At 40.1% G+C, this 24,334-nt stretch overlaps 1 protein-coding gene across 1 annotated transcript; it reads left to right on the top strand.

Moving 5' to 3' along the window:
• Window positions 1–10,008: 10,008 nt before the first annotated feature.
• pde11al (phosphodiesterase 11a, like) lies at window positions 10,009–23,795 on the top strand (the record flags this gene model as incomplete). The annotated part of the gene is made up of 20 exons (XM_083896686.1): window positions 10,009–10,782; window positions 11,465–11,623; window positions 12,817–12,906; window positions 14,427–14,567; window positions 14,666–14,730; window positions 14,923–15,043; window positions 15,345–15,420; window positions 15,511–15,578; window positions 16,688–16,780; window positions 17,748–17,798; window positions 18,523–18,669; window positions 18,766–18,873; window positions 20,056–20,165; window positions 20,277–20,367; window positions 21,362–21,462; window positions 21,618–21,695; window positions 21,803–21,866; window positions 22,154–22,228; window positions 22,376–22,459; window positions 23,463–23,795. 20 exons carry the CDS (start codon window positions 10,009–10,011, stop codon window positions 23,793–23,795), a joined length of 2,829 nt encoding a protein of 942 aa, XP_083752812.1.
• Between the last annotated feature and the right edge of the window lie 539 nt (window positions 23,796–24,334).

Below are 24,334 nucleotides of genomic sequence, written 5' to 3' on the forward strand. Positions count from 1 at the left end.
CAATGTGAAGTTATTCTTATTAAAACAAGATAAACTATGTGTTAGAATAGAATTAATGCTCTTTCTTACCTTGACACAGTGACAGATGAGATGTCCAGGTGATGAAGGAGAAAAAGCTCTGGGGGAAAAAACAGTGGAACAGTCAGGAAACAAAAAACACAGTCGTGAAAAAATAACTGTGAGATTATAGAGTGAGGCAGCAGCAGCTCCTCTGTGACATGCTCACACACGCAGACGCGCTCACAGTCTCACCGCTCTGGAGCATCAGTCTCTCTCCACACAGTCCACACACAGCACAGCACAGCTGCGGGCCGAGAGGCGGGGCTTACAGCATCTTCTCTGTGACGTGTCAGGGAGGAGGACACACCCCCCCTCCGCACACACACACACACAAAGCAAGGACAATCAGATTTATCAAAGTTGTCAAATTGGCCCTTCAATCGTGGAAGCCTGAAACACATGCAAACGCATTTCACAACTTTCTTTGCATGCATTTTAATGCAATATATTTCTTTAATATTTTAATAAAATAAAATGGAGTGGTATTTCTTTGTTGCCTATTTGTTTTACTGTGTTGGATGGTAACAGTAATGTAAAAAAAAAAAGAATATCAAGAAACTACAAATGGACTTTGAAAGTTAAATCACAGATATTGACGATTAAATGATGATGTACTGCCACCTGCTGGACAAATGGCGGAATCATATTTTTTCATTTGTGCTCAAGAAAAAAAGTCATATATATTTTTTTTTTTAAACATTTAATTTAGCATTGTGAGTGACTAAGCAGAATGGAATTATATAAAATGCTATGTTGCGTTTATGCATGTTTGTGGATTGTAGATTTTTCTTTTACAAAAGTACATGTTTACTCACAACACCACAACAAACAAAAAACAACAACATGATGATCTTGGACAAAATAAACATTAGAAATAATCTCAATCGTTTGAAATGGTTCACAGTTCTTAGTAAGGAAGTCAACGTGGTTGAATTCTGCAGTGTTGGATATTATTATTTAACATTTCTCTCTCTCTGAACCTGTGAATGTGAGACTGTTTTATCACTCAAGGTCGCTGCAGGCTCGCTGCTCAAGGACTCTCCATCGCAAACAAAAGCTCTCAGTGAGAGTCAGTCTGACGGCAGCAGATTCCATGTGAAAAGACATTTTTTCTCTTTCCTCCTTTTGTAACGCCACAAAGCTAAGATGGTTTCTGCACCACTTTACAATGCAGAGCGGTGGATTCTGGAACACGAGCAGCACAAATGCTCTCTGGTGAACTCTGTCTGTATTTTGGGTCAGGGAGAGAAAGAAAAAAAAAAATCTGCATACGAATGCTCTTCCCTGTAAAAATTAGAGGTCGCAGAGGTTAAAGATTTGAGCTTTCATCTGCTGCAGTGTTATAAATGTGCTGCAGCAGAACATTCTTTATGTGTGTGAAGTATGCAGGCTTTGAAGGTTGTACATTTACAATGAGCCACGGGTTATTGGCGTCTCTTATAAGACTGTTATTCTACATGTTGCCACGAGTTCTACATGAAATGCAGGAAACAAAAGAGGAAAAATTAACAACTAAATGATGTGTGCAGACACTGAGGCTCAGTTCTCCTTTTCTTGTTGCTACTACTGCTTATGCTATGTTGTTTTTAAATAGAATTCTATCCTTTTATATAGAGCATATTTATATTGAGCATTTTATATACATTTATCATGAAATTCAACCCTGACTGTAGTGGTAATGTATATATCAGCTCTGTTGTTTTTCCTGTCTGTCAAATTCTGTGATCATTGGAATTTGGAATTAAATAATGTGACTGAAAGCTGCTCTTTTATTTTTATCTTGAATAACCTGGCATAATGCGCTTTAAAAAAAAAAAAACCATTCATCTGAATGCACAATGATTTATGTTTTAACTGCAAAATTCCCTAATGGTTTTTCTTGTTTACCAATGCAGAAAGAATATTTACTGTCAAAAAAGGGTGTTCAATCATTGTCTACCAGTTTATTCTCAGGCCGACAGGTCAAAAGGCGAAGTGCATCATAGAGAGTTCATGTTTTTGGACTGTGAGAGGAAATGGGAGAATCCTGAGAAAACCCACGTACACATGAATAGAACATACAAACTCCACATAGACAGACCCTCAGTCAGACCGGGTTCCAAAGCCAGGTCTTTTTGCTGTAAGGACCAGCCAAATGTTTAAATTTAAGATCCTCATTTGTTGGAAATCTCTGACATAAAGTAATTTGCTTTTTGTGTGAATAATCCAAATTTTCAAACATTATTTTCCTATTAAAATCTGATACAATTCTCTATTCTATTATGTAAATATTTTAAAAATAATAATAACAAAAATCTTCTTTCCAAGTGTGTCTTTCATAGAGATTATCCATGAAGGTAGTAAGAGTTGATCCCATAAAAGCTGTGTTTTCTCCCTGTGACCACGTTGTCCCTCAGGTTGACATCAGCATATGTGATGGAGTCGTTAAATCTGCGACGGGCTGACGACTTACTGAAGGAATTCTGAAGCTCCAGAAGACTTTGAGCTGCGTTTATTCCACCCACGGTCCCAGTTCTGTCCTCTGGGCGAATGCCACGCAGGCCTGCAGGCCATGGCAGCTTGCAGGTGTTACTATGGAACAGCTCTTTGACTGCAGCTGACTGACTGTGGCTTGACAAACTTCTTTCAAATTCAAATTCTGGCTTTTTGACGCACGCTTCATCACAGAGTTCAGTCAGATTCTTCCCTCTGCTCAAATCTCTGTGGGAAAGTGGGCGGTTGTAGAAATCCAGGTGTCTCTCAGTGTCTGCCATCCGGGCACCGTTTCCCTCTTGGTTGTTCCGTGGCGTCAATACTTGACTTTTATCAAACCAGACGGTGGAGTTTTTGAGTTGGCGCTCGGCTTGCAGTTTATGCGAGTCCTGGCGAGACAGCTCAGCCGTCTGTGCTTCTGTGGAGCCGATGCTGTTCCCCGACCGACTGTGGCCCTTTGGATTTAAATCCGGCGCCTCATTATGCCGAGCTGTGATCTCTTGTGGCCTCTGTTGCTTTCCAGTTGCTGTTGCTGCGTCTTTCTTCAGCGCTAAAGATGGATTTAAGAATCCAGCAGCCAAGGTTGCAATGTTTGAATTCACCCCAGAGGATCCATTCATTTTTTCCTTGACGTCATCCATTAGCAGAGGATTTGCTCGTCCACATTCTGTAAAAAATATTGTATTTAAACAGATTATTATTTCGATTTTTAGTTTCATGTTAATATGTAGTGTTTAGACTTTATTACCTGTGAAGTGTGTTTGGTAAGAAGTGACCCAATGTGTCCTCCCCATATTTTTTTGACACGTGGGTACTTGAGAAAAATCCCATTTCCGAGGTTTAGATTTGGGCAGCGCTGTGTTTGGAGGAGTGGGGAAGAACACTTCTTTTTCTCTCTTCAGTGGCTTAGTTTGAAAGAGGAGGTTGTCACAAGTTATTGTGTGTGTTGTTTAACTTCATTTACAACATGAAACATTACATTTTTAGTACTCACATCCAGGAAGCCATGTTTTCCAGTCAACATAACAGCCTTCTTTCTGCTTTTTAATGGTGACTCCAAGAGTTCATGTCTATATGGACCTCCTTTGAATGGAAATAAAAACATCTATATTACTCACCTATATTACTTACTTACTTTCTTACTTCAAATGACCCTCATTGGCCCAAATATATTGCCCTTTTACCAAACGTTTTGCTCTTTATCGTGATGTCTGGTGCACAATTTGGGGTGAGACGGTTGGTCTCTGTGCCATATGGAGGGTGGAAGGACGGGAACATTGCAAACCGGGAGATGTGGGACGCATACGGATGTTCCTTTGTACTTTTTATAATTTTCTCCCTGAGAAAAACACAAACATGAACGGTATCTAAAGTTTGACAAGAAAATATAAAGCCCTTAAGTTCATCACTCCGTTTGTTCATGGAAGTACTCACGCCATATTTATATCAGTTGGTTTTGGTATACTGAAAAAAAAAAAGAAGCACACCATGAATTAAATGTAAAATATACTATAATATTACTATATTATGACAAATTATCAGCTACTCACAGCTGGTCGTTGAGGCGATGTTTATTTTTCTTTCTACCATTATTGATGTAACGTGCTTGAGGCCTGTGAAGGTAAATAAATATTATATCAGAGTAACAGGCTACATTTGATTCATTACATTTAAAGGTGCATTATGTAATAAATCCAAAACAACTGGCCATCAAATCCTCTTAATATGTCACAGAGACTCAGGAATAATGTTCATATAACAAACTGAACTCACCAACAACAACAGTACAGACAAAATATTTGCATTAAATAATATTTGCACAAAATATATATTTTGCAGACTGCAAATCATGTTTATGTTTTGGCATGTGGCGCCACCTACCAATCATTGCAGTCAGTAGAGTCTCAGCTGCCGAGCAACCACGGGTTGCCAGTTACGTCAGAAAAAACGAAACCTAAAAGACCTCGGTATTTTGAATTTGAATGTAGTAACCGTTTTTGGCCACATTCTTACATATGGCACCTTTAAATGCAAGATGTTAAACTCACTCAGGTATGACGTTGCCTTCGTAGTCACAGTGAAAATGGTCATTTACACCAGGTATGATGCTTTGGTTTAGTGAAGACACAGGCTCCATCTGGCTCATGCTGGAAAATCTGGTGCAGAGAGGATGAAACATTGAGGAGGGAACAATATATGAGAAATTCAAAGACATTAAACCAGATCTGTGGTTCAACTTGGTGTCAAATGATAGACATTAAATCTGACAGAGCAAAGATGGAAAAGACATATCAACAAGTGGTCCCACACTCTTACACAACCAATATTCTTCACATGAGAAATACTAAGTTCAAAGCATGAGTATACAGCATTACATCTCAAGTTATAGAAATTATAGAATGGTGATAAAGAAGAATGTTTACCGTCTTTTGTGAATGGTGAGAAACTATCCAGAGAAGGTTTCTTTTTTTTATCCTCTTCATGCAAATAATGTCAGCAGTCTCCTTGGTCCAGATGGAGAAAGGTGGAAACACTAAGGGTTTTCATCGGCAGGACTGGTCTCCTTCGTCGTTGCCTGTGGTCTGCGAGGTAAGGTCGGAATTCCCGCGACAGCCAGAGTGACAGGGTTACAATGAACAATGGCATCCGTGTGAGTGAGTGACACACAATCCAACCCACAGTGAGCAGATGTGTGGCTTAAAAAAAAAAAAGCTTTTGAACATCCCCAAAAAATAAATAATAAAGCGATATCACATAATAGTTTCCCGAGTACCAAGTCATTTTAATCCTGCGGTGCAGTTTTGGAAACTTTAGACATCATCATACTGTGCTGCCATGTGATTATCAGAGTATTTTCATATCCAGTGGGCAATCACTGCACGCTGCTGCTGCCCATCACCCAGTGATCAAGTGTGGATCTGATAATATTACACGGTCACACTTTGGTGAACTCGTACAACTAAGTCTGGGGTGAAATGAAAATCCAGCTGGCTCTGACCGGCACATACTGACACCAGATACAAGCTGTGTGTATGCAGGCGGTGTTGAGTTACTGTAAAAGAGTCACGTTTCATTGTCTCCATGTCTATGCAACAGGATAGGAAGAGCGACACATCATCCGGCCTTATAGTCGTCAGTGCCACAAAACCTGTGAAATGAACATTTCAGGGACAATTAGGATACAATTTCCACTTGCAAGGAATCACGATTTAGACATTTTGTGCTCATTTTGTGGAACACGTTCTTTAACGATGCAGTGGCTGGCTAAATGTGCGCTCTCCATGATGCTGGGATGACCTTCTTCCTTGTCTTTGTTGGAAATATACACGTCAAACTCTAAACTAGACACTGATTAAAGTTAAAAATGACAAAAAAGACCAATATAAAAAAAAACTACTTTCCAAAGAAAAAGAAGAGCATGTGTCAGAAAAGTTCATAAAACTTTTCAAAAGGATGCTGACTCGCACTCAATTTGATGAGGAAAAATAAATCAAGGGACCTCAGTGTCAGACTAAACTGAACTTTAATACAGAGAATTTCATCTTTTTCCATTACTGTGTTTAAACATAAAGTATATACAGAGGCCAAAAGATTGTGCAATATAGAGTGTCTTATATACTTTTTTTCAGCACAGGCTTTTTTAAATGATTTTGACCAACTATATAAACACACCTGAGCAAAAAGTACTCAAAATGTTCAAAATCTGATTGAATTTGAGAAATTTGGAATATTATGTCACAGTTCTATTTTCAATTGGCTCGTTTTTATGAAGAAAAATTAAAAAAAAAAAGAAAATCTAATTTTGTAACTTCTGCACAATTTGTGCTACTTTATATCACTACTAAAAATCTGATATAAAATGAACCATAACTACTGCCGAACTGTCCATGGTGTACCCCCGCCTATCGCCCAATGTCTGCTGAGATAGGCACAGCACCCCCCGGTGGAGGATAAAAGCGGTAGATAATGGATGGATGGATGGATGAACCATAACTTTGACTCAACAACACAGAAGAACACGAACAAACCCAACACATTTTGTAAAGCCTGAATGTGTGACCTATAAACATATACAGGAGTTGTGTATTATTACCATGGCAAATGACCAAGGGTGCACCTGCGGCACAGATCTGCGCCACGTGAGCACCAAGGGTTGAATAAATCAAGAAAATACTGGAACCCTTTACTTTGACAAGTCCCAGAAAACTTTGTATCTCATTAACTTTACTATAATCACAAACATTGTCGTGAAATTAGATGCAGTCGAACAAAATCAAGACAAGAAGACATAAGATAGCACACCTGATCTGCTCCCCATCAGAAACTTGAAAACTGCACCATAAACGAGTTGTCAATCAACACACAGCCAAGACTGATAATCAATGCAGCTGCCTGTCCACGCTCAGGACAGGGTCTGCTTTCCAAGCAGCAAACCTCGCCTTGTTTGTTGACCCTCACAAGAACCACGTTTTGCATTCTGCTTTTTTTTTTTTAATTGGGATTCCCACGAGACCGTGTCCAAAGTCTCTGCAAAACACCAAAGTGTTATCAAGGAGCCCGGGATAAGTCCAGTAACCAATTACCCGCTCTGCCCCAGAGGAACTGCCGTGCTCTGGATTACTTTTCCATGCTGCTGCATTATAAATGTGCAGCAGCCAGCAGTGATTTCCTTAACATTAACTTATTGTGCAGATTCGGTTCAATGTTTAATGACAACAGAGTTTTACACACCAATTGGATGTCAATACTTACTTATCTCATCAATAACATCAGAAATACTGTGACTAATTCATTTATCTATCACTCTGGGCAAACATGTGTGATATTGGTCATTTTCTCTTTTCATGCTGCAAATTACATGTTAACCTCATGGGTTACAAATCCTGTCAGAGGCCCCAAAATATGCTTTGGGAACCACAGATCGGCTGAATCCAATTAGTATTCCAAATACTGTGCATTTGTTTGTTTTGGAGAATTATATTTGTTACACTTTTTTGAAGGAAAGTTCAAGATGTAAACACAGTATAAACTAATAGAACAGTAAGACGCAGCAAACTGAATCTAAACAAAAGAATATTTGATTTTGTCACGAGGCCTTTGCGGAGTGTTGTCACACTGATTTCCTACCGACAAACTAAAGGTTGGTTAAGTTTGCGTGACTTCAGCTAAGAGTCAGGAAAAAGGTTGTGGTTGTAACATGAACTGCAGTTCAGTTGATCTGTGACAGACCCAAACGTCCTCCACTGTGTTGATGCAGTTTTCTGCTGAGCTCAGCACATAATCTGTCCTTTCCACACATACATTCATGCTCTTTCTTTCATGTGAGCTGAGAATTAGATAATTGATATATAGTAATTACACAATGGCAAAAGTTTGGCCGTTTGTGTGTGTGTATACTTGCATTTATTACCTCCTTTGGACCGGGCATAAACCCTGACCTTGTCAGGACCAGTAGTCCTCATGGAGACCAAAACCTGGTCTTATTGAAGTAGAACATAATTTCTGAGGAACTGGTTAAGTTTACGACTAAAATTTGAATTGCGGGTAGGTTAAAGGTGCATTATGTAATAAATCTAAAGCAACTGGCCATATAATCCTCCTAATATGTCACAGAGACTCAGGAATAATGTTCATATAACAAACTGAACTCACCAGCTGCCGTCTCAGCTGCCGAGCAACCACGGGTTGCCAGTTATGTCTGAGCTACCATGGCGGAGGAAACGAAACCTAAAAGACCTCTTGATTTTGAATTTGAGTGTGGTAACTCTTTTTGGCCACATTCTTACATATGGCGCCTTTAAGGTTAGAGTTGAGGTATAGGCTTTGTTTAGTCTGTCCAAACGAATGGAAGTCAATACTGTGTCCAATGAAGAACAGTGCGTGTGTGAAAAAGGCACACTAATCACAAGGCCACTTTATCTCTCAAATGGATAATATTTAAATGCAAATCCATGTATAGCAACTTCTTTTGACAACAATGTTTTTATGGGTTATGGGTTCAACTGCTCAATCTCACTTATTTTTATAATTATTCCATTGTTACTTGTCTGTTAACTAGTTCCACATAGAAAACATGCAGCTCACTTAGGACACTAACTATTTTTCTGATTGGAATATTTCACAGTTTCCAAATTACTGAAATAATGATTTATTTTTATTTTTTGTTGCACATTTTTCGCTCTTGCAATGACTTGTCAACTTCCTCAGTGAAAGTCTCATTCATACACAGCCCTGTATTCAGATTTTGGATATATTTTCTACTTCCAATCCCTTATTTTGCACAAATTTTAGACTTCTTTTGTAAACATTCATCATTTCAGCCTCTCGTTCACCAGGCAGGCTCCAAGCTTGAGCAGAATGCAGCAATAATACACTGCAGTTTCTGCAGAAACTGCCTTCTTTAGTCGAGTATATTCTCACTTTTCATTTCTTAGGGAAACGATGCATGGATCATGTTCACAAATGCACCGGTTCAGATGAACGACTTTGCACAATTTGGTGCAGATTCTCAGATTTGTTTCCCTTCTTCCCCCCTGCCCCCTCCCCTCCCCTCTATTCCTCGGCCAAAGAACGACGCAGGTATGAGCAGGACTGTTTAACCTTGACTCAGGTATGGACTCTACTGAGTACAATTATCGTCTTTCACTGTTCACATTCTCTCTCCGTCAATTCAATCCCATCATGTGTCCCTGAGTTATTCAGAGTTATTCAAAAGGCAAGACAGCCAGAGCTTTCAAACCTTCACAGTCTGTCTATCTATCTATCTATCTATCTATCTATCTATCTATCTATCTATCTATCTATCTATCTATCTATCTATCTATCTATCTATCTATCTATCTGTCATGCATGTTGTGAGTGTATATTATCTACTTCTTCATTGTTTATTCATATTACATTAAATATAGACTACATAGTTGGCATATGTCAATGGAGACATCCATACATTATAAAGTATGTGCTTTGCATGTATGTTTTTTTTAAAGAAACATCAAATTCGTCCAGGGTTTTGATTGGAACCCCACAGAGTCGCTTGTGTGTATGGAATAAAAAGAGCTTGTGAAGCATGCCCTGCAGTTTCTCTCTCTCTCTCCCTCTCTTTTTTTTTTCTTCTAGAGAGAATATATAGGCGCAGTGTTTTTCTACACCAGAGACACTTCAGCTCAATCTCTGTTGACTGACAGGTGTAGCTCCTTCAGCAGGCGTCATCAATCCGCTCTCTGATAAACTGAATATATTAGACCACTTCTGCTCATATAGGGTTTGAAGGAAGAGCATGGATGGATGCATGGACTGGTGTTTTTTTTTTATATGGGGTGAATGAATACGTGTTGTTGAGGACATCACTTCTTTGACAAGCTCGTCTGCAGCCGCCACAACCCCACCTCCTTCTCCTCCTCCACCACCACCACCACCAAAGTCTTCTTCTCCAACACTTGAGAGACTCATTCGTCTCTCACAACAGCAGCCTCCACTATGACAACATTTGACTTCTCGGACGTAGAGGCGTTTTTGGACTGCCACCCGGATCTCTTCGAGGAGTACCTCGTTCGAAAGGCGAAATGTGATCAGGTTAGCAGGTGGTTGCGGGAGCATCAGCCGTCGAAGGGGGCCACGGCCGAGGTGAAACGCGGCGCTGCCAGAGACCCCCTCTGGCCCAGCAACCCGGACGGGCTCCGGCGCAGGTCGTCCCACATGGAGCTGCGACGGAACTTCGCCAGGTCCAAAGCCACCACTGCGCACCGGACCTACGACGAGCACGTCAGCCTGATCGAACACGAGTCCCAGTCCAGCATGAGGCGCCGCGCGCTCCTGCGTAAAGCCAGCTCGCTGCCTCCGACCACCGCGCACATCCTGAGCGCGCTGCTGGAGTCCAGGGTGAGTGTGCCACAGTACGCGTCCAGCGCCATCGACTACAAATACAGACTCAAAGAAACCAACGAGAGGGAGTTTTTCCTGGAGTTAGTGAAGGACATCTCCAACGACTTGGACCTGACGAACCTGAGTTATAAGATCTTGATCAACGTGTGCATCCTGGTGGACGCAGACAGGTGTTCGCTTTTCCTGGTCGAGGGACCCGCGCACAAGAGGACACTGGTGTCCAAATTCTTTGACGTGCACTCTGGCACCACAGTCAGACCGTCCTCCAGCACACTCAACTCCAACGAAGTGCAGGTGCCGTGGGGGAAAGGGATCATCGGGTATGTGGCAGAGCATGGAGAGACTGTAAACATTCCAAATGCATACGAGGTAAATATATAACCTGGTAGCTGTTCTATGATATTCACACCTTATTTTATTTTAAGAAAAGTTGGGCCAATGCAATATTTGCAAAGGGTAAAGCCATTAAACTGTGAACAGTGTTCACAGGAGAAAGCATTAATATAATTGACGTGAACAATGCGTTGGTATCCACTGCTGCTATAAAGAATATAGCACATTATAACAAATGGGCACAAACGGAGACATTCTGTGCCAACACTCTGACCTTTAACTTTTGCGCACACTGATTCAAGCTCAAACAAAACGGAGACTCTGAATAATGACCCCAATTATACCAACAACAAAAACGTCACACTCAATGTCGTCAAAGACAAACACGCAGAGAAGCAAGCGTTCTAATTCTTGCAGCTTCCAACAAGTCACATGCGCACTACATCATTATATCATGGCCCTGGGCTGCATGGGAGGCTAAGGCAACATGGTGATGTAGATCCCCCTGAGGTTTAAGGTCTATTAGGGTAGAAATGTGTCATGGAGGGGTGTTACAGTTCTCTCTCGAAACAAGTGGATTTTAATTCAAACTAAATATGGCCATACCATCGGGTCATGCAGGGCAATAAGGTGACATCTTCTGTGTATTATGTGTTCATGCGGGGCTGCAAATGTGTCATAACTGTGTGTTTGTGTGTGTGTGTGACCACTTCACCAGGACCACCGCTTCAGTGATGAAATAGACAAGTTAACAGGCTACAAGACCCAGTCCATCCTCTGTATGGCCATCTGTAACAGCGATGGAGAAGTCATCGGTGTCGTGCAAGCAATCAACAAAAACCCCATGGGCACCCCCTTCACTGAAGATGATGAGAAGGTGAGGTGACGGCTAATGTTGCTCAGTTATTGCCAAGGTGTTGCCTCGTCGCGTTCACACGTGTTATATTGGTATATATGGTCATTTTTCAGTTTTATCGTCGTTGTTTTGACCATTAAGGTCCTTTCAGAGATTCAGATAAAATTGCTTTCTTGTGGAGCAGTGTGCCATCATCACCACACACACACAGACAGCCACGCAGCTGAAAACACAGTTTGTTCTTTGAATCTTTTTAATGGCTGCAAAGTGGGGGCACTATGTTCCTCTGGAAGCAAATTATTATAAAGAAAAGAAGAGATGAGGTCAACCCCTCGCTTGAGTGTGGAACATTAAATATATGTGCGGCAGTGCAATATATACCCACTCTCAGGATACAGCGTCAGTTGCTCCCCTGAGCAATTCACTTTAAATGGAGTTACAGGAATCTACATGTATTACAGCTTTATTTACAGTTGCATAGCTTAGAAATTCAGCTTCATCCCTCACCGTTTGTTGATGAGAAAATAACCCGTCGTGAGGTGAAAAGTGCTGGCTTCTTGCTCGAGTGTGAAGCAAAGCAATAAAAAGTATACGGCACTGACTTGATTTACTCCAGGTAAACAAATAAAATACTACAAAAAGCTCTGCCAAGGAAGCTCAGTTTCCCGCAGTGTCAATACACTCCGTATCTGGATCACGACCAAAATTTTATTATTACTTTCTTGGATCGTAACCTACATCCACAAACTATTTTTTCTCAAAATACATCCTTTACAAACAGACACAACATACAGAGTTTACAGAGAAACATCAGTTTACTCACCTCTGCAATGGTGCAGCTGCACAGAGAAGCAACGGTTTATCCACCAGGTGGCAGAGTTAAGTTGTGTAACGCACTCTAAATTCACAGTATGTTCTCTGAATTGTGCTCAGAAGAAATGAGGTTTGCAGCCCGTTTATGATCGTGTGCACATCAATCTAACTCCACGAGCAACAAAGGCAGCTTCGTCTTCCAGCTCATCCAAACATTTGAAGGCCTTTGATGTTTTAAATACAGTCTCTCTCTAAATCAATACTTCATTAACGCAGAGACTCAGTCATCACCACTTTTCTTTTCTCTAACCTTTGTTTTATGTCTTTTTTTGGTTTTGCATTTAAATAGCCAACATTTGTAGATTATGCACAACTCTGACCACTTTCTTCTTTTACCTTAGGTGCTGCAGATGTATCTACCATTCTGTGGGATATCGATTTCCAATGCCAAGTTGTTTTCGGAGTCTCGCAAAGAGTATGAAAGGAGTAGGGTGAGATGTTATAAACTGTGCATTATTTATGAGCTGTTTACTTGTTTTATACGCACGCACGCATGCACGCACACGCACACGCACACACTGGTTAACAGCAACATCAACTTAATCATATTGCATCTTTATGCACACACACACACACACACACACACACACACACACACACACACACACACACACACACACACACACACACACACACACCACTACTGACACACAATTTACACCGAACTAGATAAGTTAAAGCTCACAGAGTGGTCCTGTTGCACATAATATGTTAATTATCTACTTACACACATTAACTTGTTTTTATGGTCATAAACCTCAGAGTTGCTGTAAACGAGCCGATAGAAATCTTTTCGTCTTTTCTGACGCTGTTCCTCAGCTGCGATATTTCAGACATAAATCTCACCCGCAGAAGAGGGAGCGTGTTGTGATTGGCCAGACAGCGCAGAGCCTTTGCAACTGTCTTGTGATTGGCCAATACCCGGAAGTGACATGTTCAGCACACCAGCTCTCAGAAGCGCAGCTCCCCCCTCTGGAACGGTGGATGCACTGCTACTCATTATCAAACAAAACATTGTTTTAACAATGTTTAAAAATAGTTTTGTCACAACTCCCCACCGCAGTCACTTTTATGACTTTGACCAGGAGTCAGACCCAGAGTCAGAAGACACCGTTGCTCGCGAAACAACTCCACAACGGACGTTATTCTTTTTCTGCGGTTCAATGTACTCAACCGGATGTGCCCGGAGCAGGACGATCTGCTGTTCAGGAGAACCGGTGTTAATGTAACCGGACCGGGTTTTTTCAGAGATCTCGCTGAGCCCGAGATTACAATACAACACATTGTTCTCAGCAGTGGCTGAACTGTTTGTTTTGAACCTTCAGGGCTTCTTAAACAAGGTAATGACGCAAATACACAGCGTTAATTGGAACTTCCGGTCTAGGTCCGCTTTAAGGATAACTACAATCAGGTTTTTTCACTTTGAATGTGGCTGGCGGTGGATCCTTTTGGATCAGCTGCCCACTGGGACTGGGTGGAGCCTGCTATGATGCCCTGATGGTTACCTTTGAGTGTGCTGGTGCTCCTGCTGTCCCTGGACTTTGGGCCTGGTCTTGGCTGCCTCTGGGATATGGGGTGGTGCTGGGGTCTGGAGAATGGCTCCGTGGTGCTGTGAAGACCAAGTTCCTGGCACAAGTTCTACCTGCATATGGGAGGCCATGCTCCTTGGGACCTGCCTCTCTGTGGAGTGGGGTGGGACAGTCCCGTCCTGTCGCTACGGTGGAGCAAATCTGTCTGACAGCACAAGACATTGAGTCAATCACACTGCACATCCAAAAGAAACCTACAGATGCAGTCTTTCAAAGGGCAGGCACTTCTATTAGACTACACTTGTCATAAATGACATATATATCTCTAACGTATCCCTCAACAGCCTCACATAATATCGTAGTAATATGGCCATTTTAAAAAATGAACACCAGTGATTTTTGTGCTGCATCTGTTGCCTCAGGCTCTGCTGGAGGTGGTCAACGACCTGTTTGAGGAGCAGACCGACTTGGAGAAGATTGTCAGGAAGATCATGCAGCGAGCCCTGACCCTCTTGCAGTGCGAACGCTGCTCTGTGCTTCTCTTAGAGGACATCGACTCGCCCGTGAGACATCTATGCTCTTTAATCAGAATTTTTCTACTCTCATCTTTGTCGCTAAAATGTAATGTAATAGCTGTGAACATGCCGGTCTTTCCTGAAAGGTTGTAAAGTTCTCCAAGACATTTGAGCTCATGTCGCCGCTGTGCAACCTGGAATGTGACATCAGGTAAAAGACTTTAGGAAGTTTATAAAGACAACAGCCATGACACACAATGCAAAAACAGATACACATAAGCAGCAGTAATACAAATCTATATGCAACTTTGATGAAATATGACACTCAAGATGAACTATTGAGTATGATTTTAACTGCCTGGACCTGACTGCTACTTCCTGTTTATGTTATTGACCACGTCAGCATGGAGAAGCTGTCGTGTTCTGATTGGCTGATCAATAACAGTATTGCTGAGCTGGTGGCTTCCACAGGACTTCCTGTAAACATCAGCGACGTGTGTCAGGACCCACGCTTTGATACCGAGGTATAAACCTGTTTACTCTCCCTGTTAAAGCTCACACATTATTGGTAGACGAAGACCCCAAATGTTATTATTGCTACTACTAGTTTTTAAACTGCTGAAATTATGCTTTAATCTGCAAGGATTCAGTATTATCCTGTGCATTTTTTAAATGATGTTCATCTTGAACAAATGTTGACACTGAAACTCTGATCTAAGGTGTAGAGTGTAGCGTGTTCGGTCTTCAAACGATATTTATAGTCGTCTAACTAACACAACTCTTCCCTCAGTGTTTCTCCATGGTCACTGACCCCTCTCTTCACAGGCAGATCAGGCCTCAGGGTTTCACATCAGATCAGTGTTATGTGTCCCTATCTGGAACCGGACTCATCAGATAATTGGTAGGTTGACCAGAAACAATCATTTGTTCTGACTGTAGAGACCACATTAATGATTTGTTTTGGTGTGTGTGTGTGTGTGTGTGTTTCCAGGCGTAGCACAGATTCTGAATCGCCTGGACAGGAAGACCTTCAACGACGCAGATCAGCGACTATTTGAGGTTAATTGCATGAAACTTTATTCACATATAAACCAACCAAACATTAGTTTTGGTACAGATTTCACCAAATGTTTATGTTCCATTAAATCTGGAGTCATTTGTTTTTTGACACGCATAAAAAAAATGTTATTCCTTCAAATTCTCCTCACATCCAAATAGCCATCAATAAATAACACAATCTGAGGGGAAGAAACCCCAAAAACTATACAATACTAAAAGCCTGCAGTAGCAGGCTACACTGCAACTGATACGTCCCTCTCGTCCTGTCTGTTCTCTCATCAGAGCCACAGGCAAAAACACAAAGAACACACACTGCCTGATGAATGCTTGAAGCAGAATGGAGGAGAGAGCAATGTGTAGATATAACAATATCATTAGTACATGTTATGCATAATCAACTTTTTAATAATTTAAATCTTTATATTTGGGACTCTGGAGGTCCTATCAGTGGGCAGTGTGAAAAAAAAGATGACTCGCTCATGTGTTTGTGGTCCTCCTCAGTCTAAGTACAGGAGATAAAGCAAACGATGTTGACTTCCTCACTCACTGGGACGTCACAATGCGCTAAATTCCTGGAATTGTTGTCTCACGGAGCTCCGCTTTGTCCGTAAAACACGCGAGAGTGCTGCCGAGGGCAACAGTATCCGAAAAAACTGGGAGTCCGTGAAAAGCTCGATTCTTGGCTCCACAGTGCAGCACAGAGTTCTACACAAACTTCCAGCCTCAGAGGATTTATCTGTCCAGTGGATACATGTTATATATGACGGCAATATGCCTGCTAGAGCCTGCAAATGATCACTTTTCCAAATGCTAACTGCTGTTAGCTCCCAGTAGCCTCTGTGACTGATGTCATTTCCTGTCCCTTAAGATTCGTTTTACTTTTCTTTTTTTTTTAAGGTGGACCTAAAGAGATACTACTAAACAGAGCGTTCTGAACAGGGCTGTTTTGGCAGGGTGATTGAACTGCTGTGGTGCTTCATCCTTATGGTGTTTTGACCAAAGCATGTCACAGACATGTTCATTAGGACACCAGGGAACTAGTTTAACTTGGAGAAATAAGGTATAATATGACCCCTTTAAGATGTTTTGACTTTGTCTTATGTTTGCAGGCATTCGTTATATTTTGCGGACTTGGAATCAACAACACGATGATGTACAATCAAGTTAAGAAGACCTGGGCCAAGCAGTCTGTCGCACTGGATGTAAGCACAGCAGCGCGTTTGAAACTAACATTTCTCACATTTTCTTCACTTTTTTTAAATCAATATATACAATATTCCACAATAATAATACATATGCAGTACATGAACAGATAACGGATACATTCTTCTTCATGATGAAGGATGTTACATGAATTAAATTTCTTTAATTTAGTGGGTTAGCTAACCCTAACACTTAAAAATAGGTCCAATAAAAAACACATCAAAGCTCCAGTGCGGAACTTCAACTGCCCCCTTGTGGACGTTTTCACCCATAGTCCAACAATGGTTTGAACATAACAGACATTTGTTTGTTTACGCACTGCAGCTTTAAGAAGTTCTTAATGATGTTGAAAACTCTTTAGGTAGGAGAACTGTTTTGGACTCACATTAGGCTAGTACGAGATTATCTCTGGATGGGAAACACTGACACAAACACCCTGATGAAGGGTTAAACAAACATGAACGTGAACACAACACAGTGGGACTACGTTAAAAGGGATTTTAATAAGAGTTTGTTTTTCTTAATGATATCATTGTAGTCCACACACCAGTTGTGCTTAGAAACGATCTAAACATGATAAATGAGTTTCTAAGAAAGTGAGCGCAGTGTCGCCGAGTAACGAGGCTCCTCACGTTCATTAGTGTCTCGGCCTGTTTTCTGCCCGGTATCGAACCAAAGCAGTTACATTATCCTCAGCAAACATGGCTCTCCTTCTCTAACATGAATATTTCAGTGGCTCTTAATAATTCATACATACATGTGCCAATGTGTTCACCTGTCATCAAAGTCAACACACTCCTGTATTCCTGTCACACGGCGTTCTGTAAACATCGGATGAAATCGGAGTTCAGTCGGACACGTACTGATCTCTGATCCTGTTTATGTAACATAATCTGGAAACACAGATTATCTCAACATTCTTGGAAAGCATTTTTACAAATTTCCTTATTCTGCTTTCTCTTATAGATGTTGTCCTACCATGCCACCTGCTCAAAGGTAGAAGTCGATAGACTCAAGGTAATTCTCAGAGACAAAGGTTAAGCATTGCAATGTTCACATTTTGACATACTTTCCTATATATGCATATATATATATATGTATATATATATATATGTATATGTATATATATATATATATATGTATATGTATATGTATATGTATATGTATATATATATATATATGTATATATATATACATATATACATATACATATATATATATATATGTATATATGCATATATATATATATATATATGCATATATATATATATATATATATATGTATATATATGCATATATATATATATATATATATGCATATATATATACATATATATATATATATGCATATATATATATATATATATATATATGTATATATATGCATATATATATATATATATATATGCATATATATATACATATATATATATATATATATATGCATATATATATATATATATATATATATATATATGCATATATATATATATATATATATATGTATATATATGCATATATATATACATATATATATATATATATATATGCATATATATATACATATATATATATATATATATGCATATATATATATATATATGCATATATATATATATATATATATATGCATATATATATATGCAATCTAATCTCAGTGGCTGAACATAAAATTAGAGTTACTTTTCTCCATTTACGCTGTTGCTGGAGTGACTGACAGCTGTGTCCTCTTCCCCCACAGGCAGCCAAGATCCCTCTGAGCAACGAGTTAGGCATCGATGAGTTTCATTTTAATGACTTCTCTTTGGACAACGACGCCATGATTACTGCGTCACTGCGAATGTTTCTGGATCTCGGAGTTGTGCAAAAGTTTAAAATAGACTACGAAGTGAGTCGCCTGAAATATTGACTGATATTACGTGTCAAATCACCTGTACTGTAATATATGCGTGTGTGTGCGTTCATGTCACCCGTCTTCTTTCAGGTGTTGTGTCGCTGGCTTCTGACTGTGAGGAAGAACTACCGAACTGTGGTCTACCATAACTGGAGGCATGCTTTTAATGTGTCGCAGTGCATGTTTCTTATGATCACGGTAAGTTTCAAGATACGTCAAGTCACCCGAGACTGATACGTATTGCAGCACGTTCAGTCGCAACTTTAATCCAAATACTATTGAGCAAGTTTTAACACAGTCAGGTTGGATTTTAGTGAAATGTGTTGAAAAATGATGCAGCGAGAAATTTTTCCTCCCTCTAGATAAATAAACCCTGGGTAGGTTTGGATATTATTCAGCACAAACATCACAGCAAGAGAAAGATGAAGCGCTGGATCAAGCAGCCACAGAATAAACCCTGCATTTATGATAATAAATGAAGGAAAGAACAGAACTTGACATTAATGGGTTAAAGAAATCAAAAGTCAAAAGTTTGAAAAGCCCAAAATAGGCAGATTAAAATTAAACCCAGCTTTCTTAGACGATGAGTTTTCAAGCTTGCTCTCGGTCTCTACTGTCAAACTTTTTAACACGTCAAAGGAATAATTCCACCCGATTACGCTAAAACCTACATCCTCAAAGAGGATAGCACGCGTGACAGAGTTATTTTTAAAGCATGTCATGACAAAAGTCTCTGTGGACTGAGCATTGTACAAATCAGTCACTACACAGAGCAGCATCAGGAGGAAACATCACAGGAGAGGAGGGAATTCAAACGAGGGCTAATCTGGGTAAAGGCTCGACAGACAAATGATCGTATTTATAGTATCAGAGTGCTCACCAATGCCGGCAAATTTCACTCTGTATCAAACAGTTCCTCTGCTATTCTATTCTATTCAATCCTCTCCTCCTCTGTTATGTAAATGGAAAAAGGTTATGGATTGACACTGTGGTCACCTTTGATATACACTACCGTTCAAAACGATTTTTTTGTGTTTTCCATTAAAAGTCACACTTTTATTCACCAAAATGAGTTGCAAAATGAATAGAACATATCGTCAAGGCATTGACAAGATCAGATATAAGGATTTTTATTCAAAATTAAAACTTTGCTTTCGTCAAAGAACCAGCAAAACTGTTTTCAGCTGCGCTAACATCATTGCGCAAGGGTTTTTCAATGGTTTTCTAATCATCCAATAGCTATCCAATTTAATGTTATATTCATTGAAAAAAAAAGCACTTTTCCTTCAAAAATAAGGACATTTCTAAGTGACCCCAAACTTTTGAACGGTAGTCTATATATATATGGATGAAATATTTATCCGTTTTTATTTTCAACAGACAGCCAATTTCCAGGATGTCTTGTCCGACGCAGAGATCCTGGCCCTGATGGTCGGCTGCCTGTGCCATGACTTGGACCACCGAGGCACCAACAATGCATTTCAAGCCAAGTGAGTGGTTCAGGCCTGAGCCGTGATATATATATATATATATATATATATACCTGTATAAAGTCGTCTTGTTGGTGACTGAATCGTCACAAGTGCAGTTTCTCTCTGCAGGACAGGTTCTGCTCTGGCTTTGCTCTATGGAACGTCAGCCACGCTGGAGCATCATCACTTCAACCATGCAGTCATGATCCTACAAAGTGAGGTCAGGAGTTACAGGTCCTGCTTGCTTGTGATGTTTCATGGCATGATACGGTATATATATATATATTTTTTTTTTTGAAGCCCTGTATGCTCATGTTCTCCTCTGGTTTCCTCTCACAGTCCTAACCCTAAAAATGCAGATTTGGGGATTAGGAAAATGAGGCAAAAACACTCTAAACTGACTGTGAGAGTGGATGAATGTTTGTCTCTAAGTGTCCCTGTGATGGACTGATGACCTGTGCAGGGTGTACGCCACCTTTCATCCTATGTCATTTGGGATTGACACCAGCGCCACCCACAACCCTTGGATGGATGTATCAATATATTAGTAATATTATAACTGATATTTTCTGACAGTGACTTTTTGTGTGTTATATTTAAGCCTCTGACCACTAGTTGGCAGCAGGGTGTTAGCATTTGTCCCTCTCCTCTTCCTTCCACTCTTCTCACAAGACAAAGAAAACTATTAAATGTCCGTGCAGATTACATTGTTATTTTTAATTTGAGGGGGGGGGGGGGGAATCACATCACCTTGCTTATAGTATCCCAGTATATTGCAAAATATCATAATGGTCATCCTTGGATGGGGATATATATCATCTTGCCAGATTCTTACAAACACAAAGTCCTAATTGCTAGGAGAGATTCAATAAAACAAAGTTAGTCAAACATTGCGCGCACATCTAATTACTTCATATTCATTCATGCCAGTGTTAAAAGCATAATGAATGATTCCCAAGCATGAATGCGTTTCAACATGCTGCGTGTGTGATCGACCAGATTAAGAAATGGTTCGGATCACAACCGCTCGCATTAGTCCTCTAATGATTTCTTTTAACAGAGGGGAAAGTCGACACATGTTCCTCATTAACAACATCGCTAATAGGAGCTTCTTTGACAGTGATCGATGACCAATGCACTGGCTCAGTGGAGACGCTGCCTCTCCTCCGCGGTTGCTTTTCTGTGCCGACTGTAAGCTATTGCATTTTTTACAGGGTCACAACATCTTTGCAAACCTCTGCTCTAAAGAGTACAGCAACATGATGCAACTATTGAAGCAGGCTATACTATCCACAGACCTTACTTTGCACTTTGAGTGAGTAGTCATTACACGCACTATTAAATACATTCTTACACATAATTTGAAGAGTTATATCCATTTATCTACATTACCAAGTGCTTATGTTAGTAGCAACTGTCTTAAATGTATTATTATTTATTTATTGTTTGACTGTCTCTTTGAATTGTAAGGCGCAGAACAAAATTCTTCAAGTCTGCTCTGTCTGGAGGCTTCAGCTGGACAGATGACGGGCACAGAGAAGTTCTCAGGTTTCTAAACCTTTTCTATGCAGTAAAATTGTTCTGTGCCAAAAACATGATATACATGCGAGGAGCGAAAACCAGCAGCTAAAATTGAGTTTTGATGCCGTCAACAGGTCGATGCTGATGACAGCTTGTGATCTGGGTGCCGTCACGCGTCCTTGGAAAATTTCCAAACAGGTTCGAGTTCTAGTTGCAACGTTCCTGAACGTATGAATGTACTGAATGTATTGGTAGAACTTTCAATTACATTGTTATGGTTACCTTAAATCTTAAAACCTTTTTAAATATCAAACATGAAAGCAAATCCACAAAAGTACAGAAATCAGAAAAAGTATATTCAGAACAAAACGCATTTACCGTCTAGTTCAATGTTCTATGTGAGTCTATGTTATAATATAAAGCATGTTTTATCATAACTGAGTAAAACAAAGGTGATAATAATGATTTTCCATGGTTGTCCCAAGGTTGCAGAGCTGGTGACGAGTGAATTCTTTGAACAAGGTGACAGGGAGAGGTCAGAGCTCAAGTTGACCCCAGCAGTAAGTGAGCAAACTTGAAATTTCTTTTCAAGTTTCTTTGGGATTTTATTCTGGCACACAGATTTTGATTTCATACCAATTTACCAGCAACGTGCACTCACTGTGACCTCTTTGTGAATGACCGTATCTTATCTTACGTCTCTGTAGGCCATATTTGACCGTAATCGCAAAGATGAGCTACCGGCCTTACAGATGGATTGGATAGATGGGATCTGTAAACCACTTTTCCAGGTGGGTAACTCTAAAAAATATGAAATAAATGTCTCTTACATTCAAATCATTGCCATGAGTTCTCATGAAGCCTATCAGCTCCACGTGACTCTCTTGTGTCACCCAGTAGCATTAGCACACTGCACACAGGAAGTGATTAATGTCAAAAGGAATGAACTGTGTGACCAAAAACACAAAGAAGCATCCAAAATATTTCAGAAGTAAATTCTACGGCTCACAAAACCATGTCAGGCACTAGTTTGATGAAATAAACGCCTCTCGTCTCTGTGCTGCTTGTGTATACACAAACATCAGGTCTGATAGTTTTGCTCGACAGAGCCAATTTTCACAAAGAGAAGCAGAATAATAACAGCAACAACAAAAATCACAAAAAGGTTAGTTAAACCTTTAACACCTAAGACTCAAAATGTCCTGCTTATTTTCACCATAAAAGTGCCAGAAAAATGTCCTCTGAGTAAGTGATTTTGACCATTTTTAGAATAACTTTGAATATCTGGCAGTCATTTACAAGTTACTGCATATTAAAATCGTGTATTAACAACTTGAAATGAAGAGGAAAAAAAAAAAGTTGTTGTTTTTCTGTTGTTAGTTGTACACTAACAACAGATTTTGCGTGTCAAATTTAGATTTTGAACAGTACAAAACAGATTTTGTCTCAATGTGCATTAACAGGACAAAAACTGCTGACTTTGCACAGGCATTTTCAGAGAAAACATTTGGAATTTTTCCCCATAGCACAAACCGCCGCATCACTATGGTAATTCAAAGTGCGCTTGTGCAAACGTGTGGTCAGCGACACGCTCCGTGTTAAAGGGTTAAACTTCTCCTGTAGGGTTGATTTTATATAAATGTAAATAAAGACAGCCCTGCGATGGACCGGCCTTTCGCCTCATCTCAACTGGGATTGGCTCCAGCCATGGTCCCTCATGTGGAGGATAAAGTGGTAGAAGATGAGTGAGTGAGTGATTGAGTAGCAAACATGGTCTCCTGCATGTCTCACCAGGCACTGCTGAAGCTGAACAGGAAGTTGCAGCCGATGGTCGATGGGATTGATGCCAATCGGAAAAAGTGGCAAGGACTCTGCTCCACCTATCAGCAGACACGCAGGGAATCCGTGTCCAATCAGAGCTCAGAGTCAGATCAGAGCCCCGAGTCCCATGAGCAGTCAGAGAGCAGTCAACAGCAGGAGTCCAAAGAGACTGCCAAACCAATCGAAAATGCCAAGTTTGGATTAAAGTCCAAGTGCTGTCACGATCTGAAATGCAGAGTTGTCAAAGATTCCTGTGATGATCAGCCAGCATCAGCTGGTAACACAACATGTGCAGCAAAGAAATAATGCACACACACACACACACACACACACACACACACACACACACACACACACACACACACACACTGTGTTCAGTATCCCATTATCTATGAAATGACTCACATGGGATTGTTCCTGTGTGCTCTGTGATTTTCTAATGTTCTACATGCACTACACCCTGAAATGATGGTGATGATAATTATTGTTATTATTTAATCTGGTTAAATTGAATTTAGTTTTTTTTTTTTTCTTCTTCTTCTTCTTCTCCCAAGTGTCACTGTGTTTAACTCAGGAGCCTGAACAATTCCTGTTTATCAGACTCTGTTTAAAGGGCAGTATCCCATATCTTTCTTTCTTTCTATCTATCTATCTATCTATCTATCTATCTATCTATCTATCTATCTATCTATCTATCTATCTATCTATCTATCTATCTATCTATCTATCTATCTATCTATCTATCTATCTATCTATCTATCGTTTTTGGAGATGTATTAGAATGAGAGACTCCTGATAAAAACCAAAGATGGCCACTCATTGCAGTAATTGTGGGAACTGCCTGA

This window comes from Microchirus variegatus (genome assembly GCF_963457635.1).
Source record: "Microchirus variegatus genome assembly, chromosome: 1".
Taxonomy (NCBI): domain Eukaryota; kingdom Metazoa; phylum Chordata; class Actinopteri; order Pleuronectiformes; family Soleidae; genus Microchirus; species Microchirus variegatus.